General features: G+C 43.1%; 1 protein-coding gene and 1 pseudogene across 1 annotated transcript; one reads left to right on the top strand and one right to left on the bottom strand.

The window, feature by feature from the left end:
• Nucleotides 1-8,196: 8,196 nt before the first annotated feature.
• Nucleotides 8,197-9,716, bottom strand: LOC105104738 (beclin-1-like; annotated as a pseudogene).
• Nucleotides 9,717-13,249: 3,533 nt separating this feature from the next.
• On the top strand, nucleotides 13,250-15,713 carry LOC105101608 (prolyl hydroxylase EGLN2-like). The gene is given in 5 exon segments (XM_064479246.1): nucleotides 13,250-13,567; nucleotides 13,615-13,897; nucleotides 13,900-14,239; nucleotides 14,241-14,922; nucleotides 14,925-15,713. Coding segments are annotated over 5 exon segments (1,713 nt in total). The 3' UTR covers nucleotides 15,015-15,713.
• Nucleotides 15,714-17,168: the final 1,455 nt, after the last annotated feature.

The raw sequence follows: 17,168 nt of genomic DNA, 5'->3' as shown, positions 1-17,168 counted from the left end.
TTGGTATCCCTGGTTGTATGCCAGGGCATACAAATTCTTGCTTAAGAAGTATGTTGTCACAAACATAACTCTTAATTATCCGAAAGGATTAATTCTAGAATGGGGCAGGGTGAAAAGACTGCTTTCATTCTCCTTTCCATTTTCTCTGCAAAATCCCTAATAGTTTGTAGAGTGTTCATTCTAAATTACCAACAAGATGTAAAGGGTTACAGTGGGGTGTGGCCTTCCCTCCAGGGTAATGTGTTTCTGCCTAAAAAGGGAATTACCTCCCACCTACCTCAGAGGGTTAGTGTAAGGACTGAAAGGGTCCATAAATCCAAGTGCTCTAAAACAAACCCCAGCGCTCACATGCATTAACTAATCCTCTTTTCCATCTATTTTCCTTCCTCTCTACTTGTCCTCTTCTATCTCCTGATCTTCATTACTACTGACCTTCCATTTCAATGGTATTGATATTCATGCACATTTTCAACACTGTCACCAATACTGCCACTTGTTAAGTGCCTGTTTAGCACTGATCTAGAATAGAAAAAATAAAAAGATTTTAAATCAGAATGTCCATGGACATTAAGATGATAGCGCATCAGTCATTCATCATCAGAGATTCTAATGCATGTAAAGAATTTTATGACACATGTTGTATCTACCAAGGATGGTGGATAGTTCTGGTAGCAGTTAGGGTCACTGTCAATGGCATAAATACTGTACCAATTGCTTTGTCCATCAGCTTTGAAATCACATAATTCAGATTATCTTAGAATTTAGTATATTTTCTTTTTTCAACATTTACACATCAAATGAGATTCTGCTAATATTTACTAACATTTAAGTCACACTTTTGAAATTCACTTAGTTTAAAATTCACAAAATCTGACAGGGTTGTGTATTTTTAGATGCTTTCTTAAATGTTCAACACGGGCTGTACCGCCAAATTTTACAAGGCAGAAGTGAAAAAAGACAAATGGCAAAGGAAAAGGGAGGGTGTGAAGGAAGCGAGGAAACAGTTGTGACACAGATGGGCTGGCCGTGGACCACAGCTGTGTCTTCTTCCCCCTGGGCACACAGCTGGACCCCAGTCTCAGCTTTCTTGCATGTGACCAAATTCTGCCCAAGGAAATGTGAGTCAGAGTGGTGTGTGCCACTTCCAAGCATGGTCTTTAAATGCAGTCAGTCCTTCATGACTTTCCCCCTCTTGTGGTAACAGGGAAGCCTTGTACCAACAATGGCAAAGCCACAAGATGAAAGAAAGCTGAGTCATCAAATCCAAATCATGGTCTGGAAGGATGCCACCCACTAATCAAGAACACTCATGATGTAACCAAGAAATAAACTTCCATTGTGTTCAGCCCTTAAGATTTTCAGGTTTATCTGTTGTTCAGTGGCCAGGGTTACCAGTTCCAATAGAAATACCATAAAATATCATCAAGAAGCACCAGTACCTTGATTCACGGGCTTGGACCAGAGTAACAGGTTTTGGGGGATTTGGCAGCAAAAATATATACTTTTCACTTATATCTTACTCGTGCTAATATTAAAAGCTTGCCTGCATTTTCTAAATCAAAATCTATGGTGCAAGGAAGTCATTCAAAATCATGCTGTATGAAGAGGGAAAAAGTGGGTTCTAATATTCACAGCAAAAACTCTATGCATTGGGTAACTTAAGTTAGGAGAGAGCTTTACTCACCCCCAACTATGTAGGAAACAAAGCCATGTCTTTGGGAACCATCTCTGCAGTAGATCTAAATATGGTATAAGAAATATCATAACCAAACCTGGTGGCATCATTCAGTGATAGTTCTGCTCTTACAAGGGACACTTCTTTAGAACTTTCAAGCACCTGAGGGCTTCTATCAAGGTGATGAAAGGAAAGATGGGTTGATCACAGAAAGAGTGCTGGGTTGAAAATACGCTACGTTATGATATCACAGTAAGGGGGGAGGGGGTGCCTCAGACTTGACCAGAAGTACTTTGAACGTGCAGCACTACTATTGCCAATCATACAAAGATGATTTGTATTCTCTAACCAATTCATTCTTTAATCCTCTCAGGTTTCCCACTCCATTCCATGATATTGGAAAAACTGATGGGCTCTTGAGAGCCACAGGAGATATGCATCGGTTAATCTGTGCACAGAGGCTAATCCTGTGTCCTGTTTACCTTGGGGACATTGGGAAGATCTATAAATCATGAAGATTCTAGAGGACCCAGGTTGACACAGGGGTGAATAAGAGGAAAATTAATATCACCCTTAAAAAAGAAAATTGGAGCTAACTTTTTAGATTGAGACTACAGTATAAATTTCTTCACAGGGTCTTTTCCATCCTGGAAGGCCAATGGAGCAACATTTTGATATTGCTTTTGAAGGGATGTGTCACAAACTCCTGGGTTTTCCTCCCCCTTCTATCAGCACAACTGAACACGCTGAACTTCACCAGTGAGTAGTTGGTGAAAATTGAGCTTAGGTCAAAAGGATCTTTTAACCAATCAACTAAATGCAACTAAATGCAACTCAACTGAAGCCTAAGCAGAGATGGCAAGAATCAAAACTCATCCATGTGTAACCACTCGAGGAATGGGATCTGCACATTTTAGTACAGCCTTTGGCACAGAAGACAAGAAAACCACCATGCTAGGCAGGAGTGGGCTTGGAGCGCAGTGAGAAAGGTGGGAACAAGCCCTCCCACACATCATCAGCAAGAGTAGAGACCCCACACCAAATTCCCAGGTATGATATTAGAATTGTTCTCCCCGGCCTCCCAAGGGTTCTAATCTCAGATTCAAAATTATCTTCACTGACTTGCCATTGTACGTGGGGCAGGATAAGGGAAGAAAAGAAGCATTGATTGATTACCAGTTAATTAGGTCTGATTACCTATGTTGGTCGCTGGAAATATAAATGCCTATAATTAATTTTGAGTTTAAAGGGAGCCAGTTCCCGTGGCAGGCACTGATTGCATGTGTCAAAGCCAAATGTGCTACGGTGTTCTGAAGAGAGCTGCTCATCCTCTAAGGTCACTACAGCAAAGCCTATGAGAGGTGCGCTGAAAGAATGATGTAGTAGCAACCGACCTCACTTCTTTGAGAAAAACACATTCACCACCTTGCCTCCCTCTCCGTGACATGAAGACCTCACAAGACTTGAAATTCTGTGGGAATGAGGGTTGCACATGGTCCAGCTGAGGACCCCACAGCCCCAGCAGCACAGACGTCACAGTGTAGGGATTGATGCTTATACTGTTTTCATGGTGGCTGCACCAAACCACATCCCCGCCAACATAAAACTAACACAACATTGTCAATCAACTATACTTCAATACAACAACATTTTTTAATGCTCATTTACCTGCCTGGCCTGCTTCTGGAAGGCTGTCTGCTGTAATCTGTGAAGCTCTGGAAGATCCAGGCAAACCTGCACCACCCTTAGCTCCAAGCACCCCCACAAAGCACATTCAGCCCAGGATCCTTGAATTAACCCATCCCTGGGCTGACTAAGTGGTAAAGAGCCACGTCCAGCTATTTTCTCAGCTCCTCATCTCTTGTGACACTGATCACAGTGAAGCTCAACTGTTACATTTAAAAGTCAAAACTAACCCCCTACAACCTTAAAATGGTAACTTATACTTTTCTGGTAAGCAGTTCACAAATGTACCTTTTTCCTGAACAGCAAAATGGAAGGTTAAGTATCCTTCAGTAGACAGGAGGCATTCAAGAAAACCCACCAGCAGATTCAACAAATATTTGCTGAACGTGTAATATGCCCATAACAGACACCACGCTAAGTGCTCAGAACACAATGATGAGCAAAACCAGACGTGATCCTGGCCCTCATGTGGCTTTCAGTCTAAGAGGACAGATAAGCATTAAACAAATAAGCATGAAGAAATATATGGAGCTGTTCAACAATGATAAGTGCTCTGAAATTCAATAATAGACTTAGGGAAAAAAAAAGAAAGAAAAAAGAAGACACTGATAAACTCATCTACAAAACAGAAACAGACCCCAGACATAGTAAACAATCTTATGGTTACCAGGGGAAAGGAGGTGGGAAGGGATAAATTTGGGGAGTTCGAGATTTGCAAATATTAACCACTATATATAAAAATAGATAAAAAAACAAATTTCTTCTGTATAGCACAGGGAACTATATTTGATATCTAATAATGACCTTTAATGAAAAAGAATATGAAAATGAATGGATGTATATGTATGACTGGGAAATTATGCTGTACACCAGAAATTGACACATTGTAATTGACCATACTCCAATTAAAAAAAAAAAACTAAAAGCAAAAATCAATATTTGCTACGTTCATTCTGTCACACCCCTCACGACAATGACAAGGCATGAAACCACGCTTGATTTAAGAGCCAGAGAAATTTCTTAAGGAAGGACCCAGTTCCCTTTTAGAATACATGATTTTCAACCTGTCGTCCAACTCAAATCTCCTACACTGAAATCACCAGTAATAAGAAATTTAACTACTATCTACCTTCTTGTTAGCCACATTTTCCTCTGTGAGTCACCTTCAAATTTTCCCTTACTGTGATAATTCAAAAAAATTAAAATTACCAAGTAACCCTGATAAGACTTGGAAATTTGAAAGTAGCAAGTATTTGGTAGGATAGCAAACAACTTCCTTTTATTCTGATGTGTCATGCAGGTTGCTGGGGTAGGAAAAGGGGTCTAAAGAAGAGAAGGAAAAGGGAGAACAAAGGAAAGAGCTGTCTGCCCAGCTGTCCTACTTCGCTTATCACGACTAACACTGCAACTAACAAGAAAGTTCAACCTATGTGCCCAATTACATTGTTAAAAATCAACATTTAAGATTTAGTGACTGAATCTGGGACTAGATCAGCCTTGAAAGTGGATACTTGTTGAAGTCTCTGACCTTGTGTTTCCTTACCAGTGGGTAACTGTCTCAATAGAAGCATATGCAGGGTGTGGGTCATATTGACATTTTGATGCATTTTTTTCATCCCCCACCCCATGTTGCTACCTTTTTTTTTTTTTTTTGCCTTTGCTGTTACTCTTCTCCTTGTTATTGGCAAAGGGTTAGAAAAACATTAGGATGTTACTATAGGTGCACTATGCCTATATTATGACTGCTAGAATTCAACTCCTGTCCCACTGTCCATTCCAGATCCTTCTGCTTTGCTTATTCCTAAATGTTTCCATCTCAGTGCATACTGATGCAACCCTAGAATGCAAACTCTTTATTAACTTCACTTTCAGTCCTATTCAGACAGAGTGGGAACATTAGGGACTCACCAGTCAGCAGTGAGGTGGAGAGAGTAAATTTCATCTGCCCTGTGCACGTGCTGTAGTGTGCACATCACCATGGCCAATGCTCTTGACTTTACACCCTGGGTGCTAGTGTGGAAGGGAGCTTGACCCATGAAGGAGCAGGCAATGCTCAGCAAGTCACAATGGGATGCTCCTTCCGCTCCTCACCCTCTTGGTTAGACCCGCAGATGCCCACCAACCTGTCTGTACCAACTCCTGAAAATGTCTATGAAATGGCCTGGGCGGTGAGTTAAAACTTCCCTAAACCTGGGAAGAGTGAAAAAGTCTCAGAATAAAATAAAACTGGCTAGTCCCCTCCATGTATGTAAAATATGAGGCAAATGGGAGAAGTGAGCTAAACAGGGATACAGTATCAATGAAATAATTTCTTCCTCCCTCTACTGCAAGGAACACCGAAGAGTAGTGTCTTCTTCATACACACAATGCAGGTGTGGGGACAGAAGCACCTGAAACTTTTAAAACACACATACAACTTTTTGAGGGTAATTCCACAGGTAGGAAACTGGCGGCTCACAGAAGTGAAGCGCCTTGTTCAAATCCAATAACGGTAACACTGAAGAATCAGTGAATCAGCCCAAGGTCCATCAGACACAGTTATCTTCTGTCTACACCATTACCTAATCATTACGAGCGTCACTATTGTTTCTGTTACTGCCTTCTGCACAATAAAGCTACCTATCCTGAAGTCAGGCTTCAGAGGAACTGTAACATTAAAAATTAAGCACTAACGTACCTCAACAAAATAAAAGCCACATATGAAACACCCACAGCATACAACATACTAATTAGGACAGACAGAAAGCTCTTCTCCAAGATCAAGAATAAGGCAAGGATGCCCACTGTCACCATTTCTTTTCAACATAGCACAGATTTTTTCTTATTGAGTTGTATGAGTTCTTTATTTTGAATAGTAACCCCTTATTGGATATATGGTTTGCAAATATTTTTCCCATTCTGTAGGTTGTCATTTCACTCTGTTGATGGTTTCTTTTGCTGTGCAGAAGTCTTTGTTTGTTTGTTTATTTGCTGTAGCCCACTTTTTATTTTATTGCTTTATTTTTTATTTTATTGCTTGAGCTTTAGATGTAAGTTCCAAAAAATCATTATCAAGACCCATGTCAAGGAGCTTTTCTCCTGTGTTTTCTGGAAGTTTAATGGTTTCAGGTCTCAAATTTAACTCTTTAATTCTTGTTAATTTCTATGAGCTGAAAAGGTACAAAACTGCAGTTACATATAACTACTAGGGATGTCATGTACAACATGATGACTATAGTGAACACAGCTGTATGATATATAGGACAGTTGTTAAGAGAGGTGATCCTAACAGTTCTCATCACGGGAAGACATTTTTTTTCTTTTTATTGTATCTATATGAGATGATGAATGTTAACTAAACCTACTGTGGTCATGGTTTCACAATATATGTAAATCAAACCATTATGCTTTACACTTTTAAACTTATACAGGGGCATATGTCAATTATTTCTCAAGAAAACAAAGGGGGAAAAGAGTTTTTAAAAAATAGTCCTGAAGTTCTAGCCAGAGAAACTAGGCAAGAAAAAGAAATAAAAGTCATCCAAATTAGAAAGGAAGAAGTAAAAATATCTCTGTTCACAGGTGATATGATTTTATATGTAGAAATCCTAAAGATTCCACACAAAAATCTGTTAGAACTTATAAACAAATTCAGTAAATTAGCAGGATACAGTCAACACACAAAAATCAATGGAATTTCTATTCACGAACAATAAACAATCCAAAAGGAAAGTTAATAAAACAATTTCCATTCACAATAGAATCAAAGAGAATAAAATACTTAGGAACTGACTTAGCAAAAGGAGGTGAAAGACTTGCTCAATGAAAACTACAAAACATTTCTTAAAGAAATTAATGAAAACATAAATAAATGGAAAAAGATCCCATGTTCATGGATTGGAAGACTTAATACTGTTAAAATGTCGACACTACCTAAAGCAATCCATAGATTCAGTATAATCCTTATCAAAATATCAATGGTACTTTTTACAGAAATAGTAAAATCCATCCTAAATGTCATATGGAATCCTGAGGGACCTTGAAAAGTCAAAAGAATTCTGAAAGAGAAACAGCTAGAGTTCTCACAATTCCTGATTTCAAAATTTACTACAAAACTACAGTACTCAAAACAGTGTGGTATTGGTGTAAAGACAGCCATATAGACCAATAGAATAGACAGAAATAAACTCTTACCTACATGGTCAAATGATTTTTTAACCAGGGTGCTATGACCATTCAATAGAGTAAGAACAGTCTTTTCAACAAACAATGCTGGGAAAACTGGATATTCACATGCAAAAGAATAAAGTCAGATCCTTATCTAACACCATAGGCAAAACTCAACTTAAAATGGATCCATTATGTAAATTTAAGACCCAAAACTATTTTTTTATCAGACTTCAGTAAATCTTTTATTACAAATAATTAAATCTCTCTGTAATATCTCAAACAGTATCAAACACTGTTTCATATCTCTAACACAGAGCAGAGTAGGCATTCAGTACTAGAACCGAGTGAGAAGTGTTAAATTTCAAGCTTCTGATCACATCACAAGGTGACCAAAGCTTATATGTCATTTTCTCCCTCACATTATCCAGCTGCATCTCACACATCTCGTTGTCTCAGTGGAGACAAAAGTTTCTATTTCATATGGTAAGTGCAGGAAGTTGAGAGAGAAAATCCAGTGAAAACACATCAATCTCAATTCAACTCAGTTCTTTAAAAAAAGCAAACTTAAATTAGTTGTTTTGAGGGGACAGAAGGAAAGGAAAGCATTGGGTTAATAGTCAAAACTATGACAAAGGCTGGTCACTATACATGGCATGTTGTAGCTCTGGACACTATATGTCATATGATATTTTAAAATAAAGTGGCTTTTGTGGATTTTTTTTCTTTTTTGGTATTGTAAACATGTGCTGCTTAATAGTACCCAAATTTAATTTAAAACTTTTTTTTTTTGGTCAAACAAAACAAAATAAAGCCTTAAGGCAAACAGCCCCCTAAGGAAAAAAGAAAGTCAGTCATTTGTTATAAAACTGTGAGGATACCCAAGCAAGACCCCGCTTCAGATTCGTCAGCATGAACTTGAGAGCTTTTGTCCACTGTTTCTCAGAGTTAAACTGGGTTTTGATGGAATAGGAACCACCACTGCCTCCCGTGTCTTCAATCTTGCCTTTCTCCACATTCATCCTGTAAGGAAGACAAAAATATGTCTCGCCTTTCTCAACCTCTTCTTTGAGCTGCTGCACACAGTCCAGGAAAGCCACCATTGCATGGTTAAACTTGTTGTCCCAGAAAAACCACAGCCCCCTGGAATAGTATAACGGCAGCTCCTTAGATTTGTCTGTCAGAGACTCCAGATATGAATGGTTTCCATAGGGAACAAGTCAATACCTCTGAAATTTCAGACCCATCTTATTGGCCAGGGCATAGAGCAGAAACACGGTCTGGCCCCAAGCAGCATTAATCTCATTCCATTCCACAGGCACACTGGGCAGGCGACCCAGTCCGAAGTTATTGATTGTGCCAAATTGTCCACTGTGCCAAATGTGGAAGGTCACATTAAAGACATTGGTTTTCTTCAGCTTGTCCAGCTGCATCTGGGCATAACGCATCTGGTTTTCTACACTCTTCAGCTCATCATCCAGTTCCAGCTGTTGTCGTTTAAATTCACTGTATTCCCTTTGATACTGAGCTTCCTCCTGATCCAATCTCTCAGCCTCAGCCTGGACCTTCTCGAGATTTTCTGCCACTATCTTACGGTTCTTTCCCACATCTTCCAGCTCTTGGATCAGCCTCTCCTCTTCTAATGCCAGCTCATTTAACTCCATCTGGAGCTGTTCGCTGTCATCTTCATTCATTTGCTCTAACATCTCCAAACAGCGTTCGTAGTTCTGACACTCATTTTCAGTGACATTGAGCTGAGTGTCCAGCTGGTCTAAAAGAGTTTGCATTCCTCACACAGTGGGTGATCCACATCTGTCTGGCCTGACATAATGTCAAAAAGGTCCCCAGTGACCTTCAGTCTTCAGCTGAGGTTCTCCATGGTGCCGCCATCAGATGCCTCCCTGATCAGAGTGAAGCTGTTGGCACTTTCTGTAGACGTCATCCTGGCTGGGGGGATGAATCTGCGAGAGACACCATCCTGGTGAGTTTCAATACATGGCTCCTTTCCTGAGTTAGCCTCTTCCTCCTGGGTCTCTCCTGGTTTCACCTGGGCTGTGGCAAGTAATGGAGCTGTGAGCTCCTGGATGACACGGTCCAGGATCTTTAAGCTTGTGTCCAGTTTTAGGGGCTGGCTGCAGCACTGACACACGAAGCTCACCTACATGGTACTGCTGGTTGTCTTAGACCCCTCCATCCCTGCTCAGGACCCAAAGCCTGCCACCCTGGTCCAGTCAACCTCAGGGGCATCGTGGCCTTGGGTCTACCCGGGAGCGGGGCCTCCAGAACTGCCATCTCCCAGCCTTCCAAAACTATTTAAACAAACAAACAAACAAAAAACTCTTAGAAGAAAACACAGAACAAAAATTTTCACAACCCTGGGTTTTTTACATATGATACCAAAGACACAGGCAACGAAAGAAAAAATTAAAAATTGGACTTCATGAAAATGGAAAAATCTTTATCAATAGAACAAAAAGGCAACCCACAGAATGGGACAAAGTATTTCCAAATTGCATATCTAATAAGAAATTAATATCCAGAATATATAAAGAACTCCTAAAATTCAACAACAAAAACAACAAGCAGCCTAATTAAAAAATGGTCAAAGAATTTGAAAAGACATTTCTCCAAAGAAGATATACATTGGGCATGATTACATAAAAAGAGTTCAAGATTACTAATTACTAGGGAAATGCAAATCAAAACTATAGCAAGATAACACATGACACTCATTAGGAAGGCTATTATTTAGAAAAAAAACAAGTTTTGGAACGGATGTGTAGAAATTGGAATCCTTGTGCATTATTAAATAATTCTGTTTAAAATTGTATTACCATGTGATTGTGATCCAACAATCCCACTTCTGGATATATACCAAAGAACTGAAAGCAGAGTCTTGAAGAGACATTTGTACACCCATGTTCATAGCTGCATTATTCACAGCAGCTAAAATACGGGAGCAACTCAAGTGTCCACTGATGGATGAAAGAATAAACAAAAAATGTGTATATACATGCAATGGAATTCTATTCAGCCTTAAAAAGAGAAGGATCTTCTGCCATATGCTACAGCATGGATGAACTTTAGGACATTATACTTAGTGGAATGAGCCAGTTTAAAACAAAAAGACAAATACTGTGTGATTCCACTTATATGAGATACTTAGAGCAGTTAGAATCTCAGACAGGAAGTAGAGTGGTGGTTGCCAGGCACTGGGGGGAGGAAGGCATGGGGAGTTACTGTTTAATGGTTACAGAGTTTTAGTTTCACAAGATGAAAAACATTGTGGAGATGGATGGGGAGGATGGTTGCATAACAATATGAACATACTTAATGCCAGTGAATGGTAACCCTGAAAACAATTAAGATAGCAAATTTTATGTTATGTGTATTTTGCCACAATAAAAAAAAATAGAAAAAATGTTCCCCCAAATTAAACACTGATAATCCGAAAACTGATAGCAGTCCTTTCAAAAAGAAACACTAACAGCACCGTATATTTAACCATCAAACGCATCTTTAGCATCCCCAGTATTATTTTTCAAAATATGAATCCACGTCAACTCCTGTTTATTTCCCTATAGCTTTCTATTTTTTTAACCTTATACTTTAAGGCGGACGTGAGAGTCACATGCTAGACAAAGATAACATGTGTGTGAGAGATTAGAAGGTGAACTGAAGTATCAGTGTGACAATGTACCAGCTCCTCACGGTGAACATCACAAGACACAGATGGTTACTTGAGGTGAACTGGGGCCCCTGTCACCATCAGCTCACAACCAGTCCACGAGGCTCTTGGAGACACACCGCATGGCCAGACTTCTTGTTCTGACTCCCGACCTTTCAATCTTTGTGCGCTGGTATTGCTAGTCCCACAACAACCTATTAAATCTCCATCTAGGCTGATGATTTTCCGTTTCTCCTCTGTTTCCTTCCTCATTGGCGGTTGCTTCGTATTCATAACAGTTATAAGTGCTTCACTTCTCGCTCGAGGCCGCTGGGGAGAAAAGATCATCCAAGTTCATCTCCAAATTGCACGTTCTGCACACTCTCACCAACGGGATCACAGAAGAATTGACTTTCAGTGCTCTGGGGGACTTGAGGATCACTGAAGGTGACAGAGATGAAGAGGCTTGGATGAGATGATATGACCACTGGGAAAGAATTTCAGAGACTAAACCAGGAGTCTTAATTCCCTGGCTCATGGCAAAAGACCGGTGGTTACGAACAGCCACAGATATTTACTTTTTTTTTCCCCTTTGGGTTCCTAGGATTTCATCAAGATTTTAATTTCTCCTAGTCAGCTCCCAGGATCTAAGCTATCTTCATTTCCAGACTTTTTGTTTCATTTGCTCTACAGCTCAGGAAAGAAACTGGGCCACAGCCAGAGGCAGCTGGGCCTAGAAGGATCTGCATGGAGCTAGGGAGGGGGTACAGCTGCAGATCTCCAGATCAAGAGGACCAGCCCCAATGGCTACACAGCCTGTGATTTGCCTCTGTGTTTGTACAATGAGGATGAAATGCAGTTTATATTTAATTATTGTTTTGATAATTTGGTGGTTTTAAATCACTTGGCAATGGTATTTTAAAATTCCCTTTCCTTTGATTTTATCTTTCCTCTTAATGCAGCTATTAAATCCACTGATTGAGGCTCACAAATGGAAAAAATCTGCAAGACTCACAAACACACACACACACACACACACAAAAACAACATACATTGTAGGAAATGTTACAATGGATGTAACAACTCCTTCTCTCAGAAGATGCCCGGGGATTGAGGAAACGTGAGAGGGGAAAAAAAAAAAAAAAAAAAGGAGCATTTAGAAATTTCACAAGCTGAAAGTCAAAATTAAAAGGCCCCAAAGAGAAGCTGGCAGGGCAGAATCAGAAGAGGAGGGACACTTTATCCTGGAGACCCGTGGACATCAAGGATGAAGGTGGAAGAGAGGGGTGGGGGGCAATATGGAGGCAGCAGCCTCCCCGGGCCTCCATTGTGCCCTGGTAAAGGCTGTCATGAGCACAGGATCCAACAAGATCCGCAGAAGTTCATAACAAAAAAGGAGGGGGAGTCTGTCTGTGAGACCATCTGGGAAAACGCGGGGAAGGTTCCTGGTCAGAACAGGTGAAACTTGGGAGTTCTAGTAAGTTTTCAGTCTAAACAGACCCCTTACAGGGGCAGCAGGAAGGCCACTGTGAATGGTCACCTGGTTTCCTTTTAGAACAGAGAAGATTCATTAAGGGTGGGATTCTTTTCTTTTGGGGGTCCTTCTGGGCAACTTCCCCTTCCATTTCTGTCTCTTTTTTTGACCTGATTGTCCTCAGTACATGCACCTTGCCTTAACCCTGTGTTAATCATTCTTTTTTTTTTTAGCCAACACCAAGCCCCGCATGGTACCCTGCAGATTAAAGACTAATGACCCGTCCACCCCTCTCTGGGCTCTCACAGCTCAGCAGAGAGGACAACCAGTAGGGCCAGTCACTACCAGTGTACAGGAGACATCGGGGAGGGGTTCACTCCGAGGGGACCAGGGAGGAAGGAAGAGTGAGCAGTAATTAGGGGAGAATTTACAGATGAGGGCACTTGGGAGCTGGGTCTTGCAGGGAAAAATGTTTGTCAGTGAGACAAGGAGGGTTAGAATAATTAGGTTGGAAAGGCGGAGTTGAAAGTTAAAGTATGAAAGGTTTAAGATCTATGATTTCTGAGGGGGGGCGGAGGGTCGCGGCTGGTGGGGGCGGGGTATGGCGCGCTGTGCGGCGCGGGGCAGCTGGCACAAACCGCGACGCGGGGCGCCTGGCACAAACCGCGTTGCCGGGCGCCTGGCACAAACCGCGGCGCCGGGCGGCTGGCACAAACCTTATTGCGGGGCGGCTGGCACAAACTGCAGCGCGGGGCGGCTGGCACAAACCGCGTTGCGGGGCGGCTGGCACAAACCGCGGCACCAGGCGGCTGGCACAAACCGCGTTGCGGGGCGCCCGGCACAAACTGCAGCGCGGGGCGGCTGGCACAAACCGCGTTGGGGGGCGCCTAGCACAAACCGCGGCGCCGGGGCCGCGGCCGTAGGAAAAGCCTCGCAGCCTGGACAGGTCCCTTGTCAAGTCCCTAGGGACAGCAGAGGACTTGGGGGCCAGCAAGCACCCCTAGGGCACGGGAAAAGCCTCTGCCACCTGCCCGGCTTCATCCTGCCCCACTCCAGGCCCAGCCGCCCCAGCCCCCGGCTGCATCAAGTGGAGAAGGAGGGTGGCACCGTGGGCCTGGGCCGTGCCCTCCATGCCCGGGAGATGAAGACATTGCTACCACGGACAGCCCGTGCCAGCCGCAGCCCCTGAGTCAGGCTCTCCCTCAGTTGCCGGCTTCAGTGTCAGAGCCCTTGGAGCCTAGCCGGGCCAGGAGGGGGTGGAGAGTTATCTGTCCTGTCGCGTGCTGTCCTACCACCGTCCAGGAGCACCTAGTGAGGCCTCGGCGGGGAGTGGGACCCCCAGAGCCACAGCTAATTCCACCACAGCCAGCCCCCTGCCAGAGGGCTTTGGTGGGCAGGATGGCAGGGAGCTGCCGCCACTGCAGAGTGAGGGTGCTGCAGCGCTGGTCACCAAGGGGTGCCAGCGACTAGCAGCCCAGGGCTCCTGGCCTGAGGCTCCCAAACGGAAATGGGCAGAGGCTGGTGGGGATGCCCCTGCACCCAGCAAGCAGCCCTGGGCCAGGCAGGAGAACCAGGAGTTGGAGGCGGGGGGGCTGCAGCAGTGGCAGTGGTGAGGGCAGCGCTGGGCTGAGGGAGGAGGTGCTGCCCTCTGCGCCTGAGCGCCTGGCCCTGGACTATATTGTGCCCTGCATGTGGTACTACAGCATCTGCGTCAAGGACAACTTCCTGGGGGCGGCACTGGGCAGCCGCGTGCTGGCAGAGGTGGAGGCCCTGAAGCGGGGAGGACTCCTGCCTGATGGGCAGCTAGTAAGTCAGCAGGCTATCCTGCCACGCAGCATCCGTGAGGACCAGATTGCCTGGGTGGAAGGCCATGAGCTGGGCTGCCAAAGCATAGGTGCCCTCATGGCCCACGTGGATGCTGTAATCTGCCACTGTGCTGGGAGGCTGGGCAGCTGTGTCATCAACGGGGGCACCAAAGCCATGGTGGCATGTTACCCAGGCAACAGGCTGGGGTACATGAGACATGTCGACAACCCCCATGGCGATGGGCGCTGCATCACCTGTATCTATTACCTGAACCAGAACTGGGACGTCAATGTGCATGGCGGCCTGCTGCCGATATTCCCTGAGGGCCGGCCCCTGGTAGTCAACATCGAACCACTCTTTGACCACCTGCTCATGTTCTGGTCTGATCGGCGGAACCCTCATGAGGTGAAGCCAGCCTATACCACCAGGTATGCCATCACTGTCTGGTATTTTGATGCCAAGAAGCAGCCAAAAGAGCAGCAGCCAAAGACAAGTATAAACTAGCATCAGGACAGAAAGTTGTCCATGTACCTGTATCACAGCCGACCACGCCTACCTAGTGGCCAGCCCCAGAGCTGCATGGACAGACAGCTTGCTGTGACTTCAAGAGAGCCTTGGCCTTCTGCTTCCCTGCCAGCAGCCCACCAGTCTCGGTGCCTGTTCCTTCCCTGCCACTGCGGCTGCTTCTGACTTTGCCTCTGTCCTGCCTGGTGTGGAGGGCTCCGTCCATCACTGAGGACCGAGGAGGAGGAGAGACTTCTGCTGCCCTGGGTTGGGGGCTGGGGTTATGACCTGGGCAGGGGCCAGTGTTGAGGGCTACCATTACTGGATTCGGGGGCCTGTGTCCTGCTCTGTCTGGTCGTGCCCCTCTCAGGTTTGGAGAGCTGGAAGGAGGCATTGCCACCTCCCACCAGGATGCAGGATTTGGGGTTGGGGTAAGTCATGGCCTCTTGCTGGCAAATGTTTGTGGGGGGAGTATCCCCGAGCCCCCCACTCCTCCAGCCTGGAATATGAAGTGACTCCCCAACACCTTTGGCCGTGGCACCTTTTGAACTTGGCTGCTGCTGCTTGGGCAGAATCAAAGATGCTGGGAGGAGCATGGGTGTGAAAGTCTTGTCAGCCAAGAAAATAAAAGAAGGAAAGAAAGAAAGAAAAGAAAAAATCTATGATTTTCTGTTCTAAAAACTAGATGCCACAAAACTCAAATGGGTTGTTACATCAAAAGATCTTAATTATTTTTCATTGACTAACTGTTCAGATTAGCGTGGATCCTGGATGAACAGTATTTTCCATCATTAAAAAGATGAATTTGCTTACTATGGAATAGACTCCCGTTCTCTTCTCCAACGTTCTTCCAGAAACTGGAAGTTTAGATAACACTTGCTTCAATCAGGAAATTCCTGTTACCAAATGTTTTCAGAGTGTATCACAGAGAGCTGGGTCAACCCAGCTGCACACAAGACGCTAAGCCCCAAATCTAATTCCGAGCTTGCATCCCAAGTTTTCTAAAATTACTATAGTTACTACAACCAAGAAAAAGGTGGGTGGCTACTGGACTTTTGATTATATTCACAAGCAAAATGGGCAGGTGAAGCAGGCATAACAGAAATAGCATGTTACAGTACAAAGCTCTCAAATTATTTCTATTAACAACTGTGATCTTAGTGGTCATGCTTCTCGAGGAACAAATGGTCTCCTAACCCTGGTACTGAGGATGTTAGCTTTTCTTTCTATAAGGCTTCTAGAGTGTCCTCAGGGGTGCTCTAACTCTAACCAGAGCCACCGGTGTTAACCAGTTTTTCTTCTATTATTGTTTGAAATCTGCTTCATTGGGTCCACTGTTTATCAAATCTGGAATCCTCTTTCAGCTAAGTACAAAATAGTTCCTAGGTAGAAAATGCAGCATCCATAAAAAATAAGAGGCATTAAACTGGAGAATCAATGTGCAAAGCGTCTATCACTAATTTCTAAGGTCTACAACCCCAAATCCACCAACTGCTATTTGTGTGAGCCTGGGTTAGGCACTAAACTCCTTTGTGCCTCTCCATCCTTCTGTGTAAACTGGAGATTTTGATACTTTGTAGGGCTCTTCTATGGTTTAATTCCATAACATATATAACACATAGCTTAGCAGAAACCCGACCCATAGAAGGCACTCAGTAAATGCCTATTTGCTTTGGCTCAAGATAGACTTTTTTTAAGCCAACAATCTAAACAGAATCAAATTAAATCTAATGATAGGATTTAATAATAAAAATAGTCTTTCCTTTAAACTTACATTCATTAGTAACAAGCCATAACTAATGCTTTTGATACAAGAGGAAAAAAAATCATTTCAAATAATTGTAATCAAACGTAAAATACCTAACAGAAATAGAGAAAGTGCAAGATTGCATGAATAGTGGGGAATTATATTTATAACATGCTTCTTAATTCTGAGTTAATGAAAATAAAAGTAAATGTCACATGTGGTTATTTTAATGGGAACCTATATCAATGTGAAAATAGTCAAATTTTCAGAAACAATGCTTCTGCATTCAATTAACATTTGGATCAAAGTACAATTATTTCCCCTGCAACTCAAAGCAATAAAATCAATCTACCTTTTGAGCAAAAATATTTTGTTCAATGATGTCCACTCTAAGAAAGGCTTGCTTGAGCCCACAGCTAAAGAGTAAATAAAATGTAAATGTCTTAGGAACCCAGAGAAAGGG

The sequence above is a fragment of the Camelus dromedarius genome, chromosome 26 (assembly GCF_036321535.1).
Source record: "Camelus dromedarius isolate mCamDro1 chromosome 26, mCamDro1.pat, whole genome shotgun sequence".
Classification (NCBI taxonomy): Eukaryota; Metazoa; Chordata; class Mammalia; order Artiodactyla; family Camelidae; genus Camelus; species Camelus dromedarius.
The sequence above is the reverse complement of the archived record's forward strand: the minus strand, read 5'-3'. Positions and strand labels throughout refer to the sequence as shown.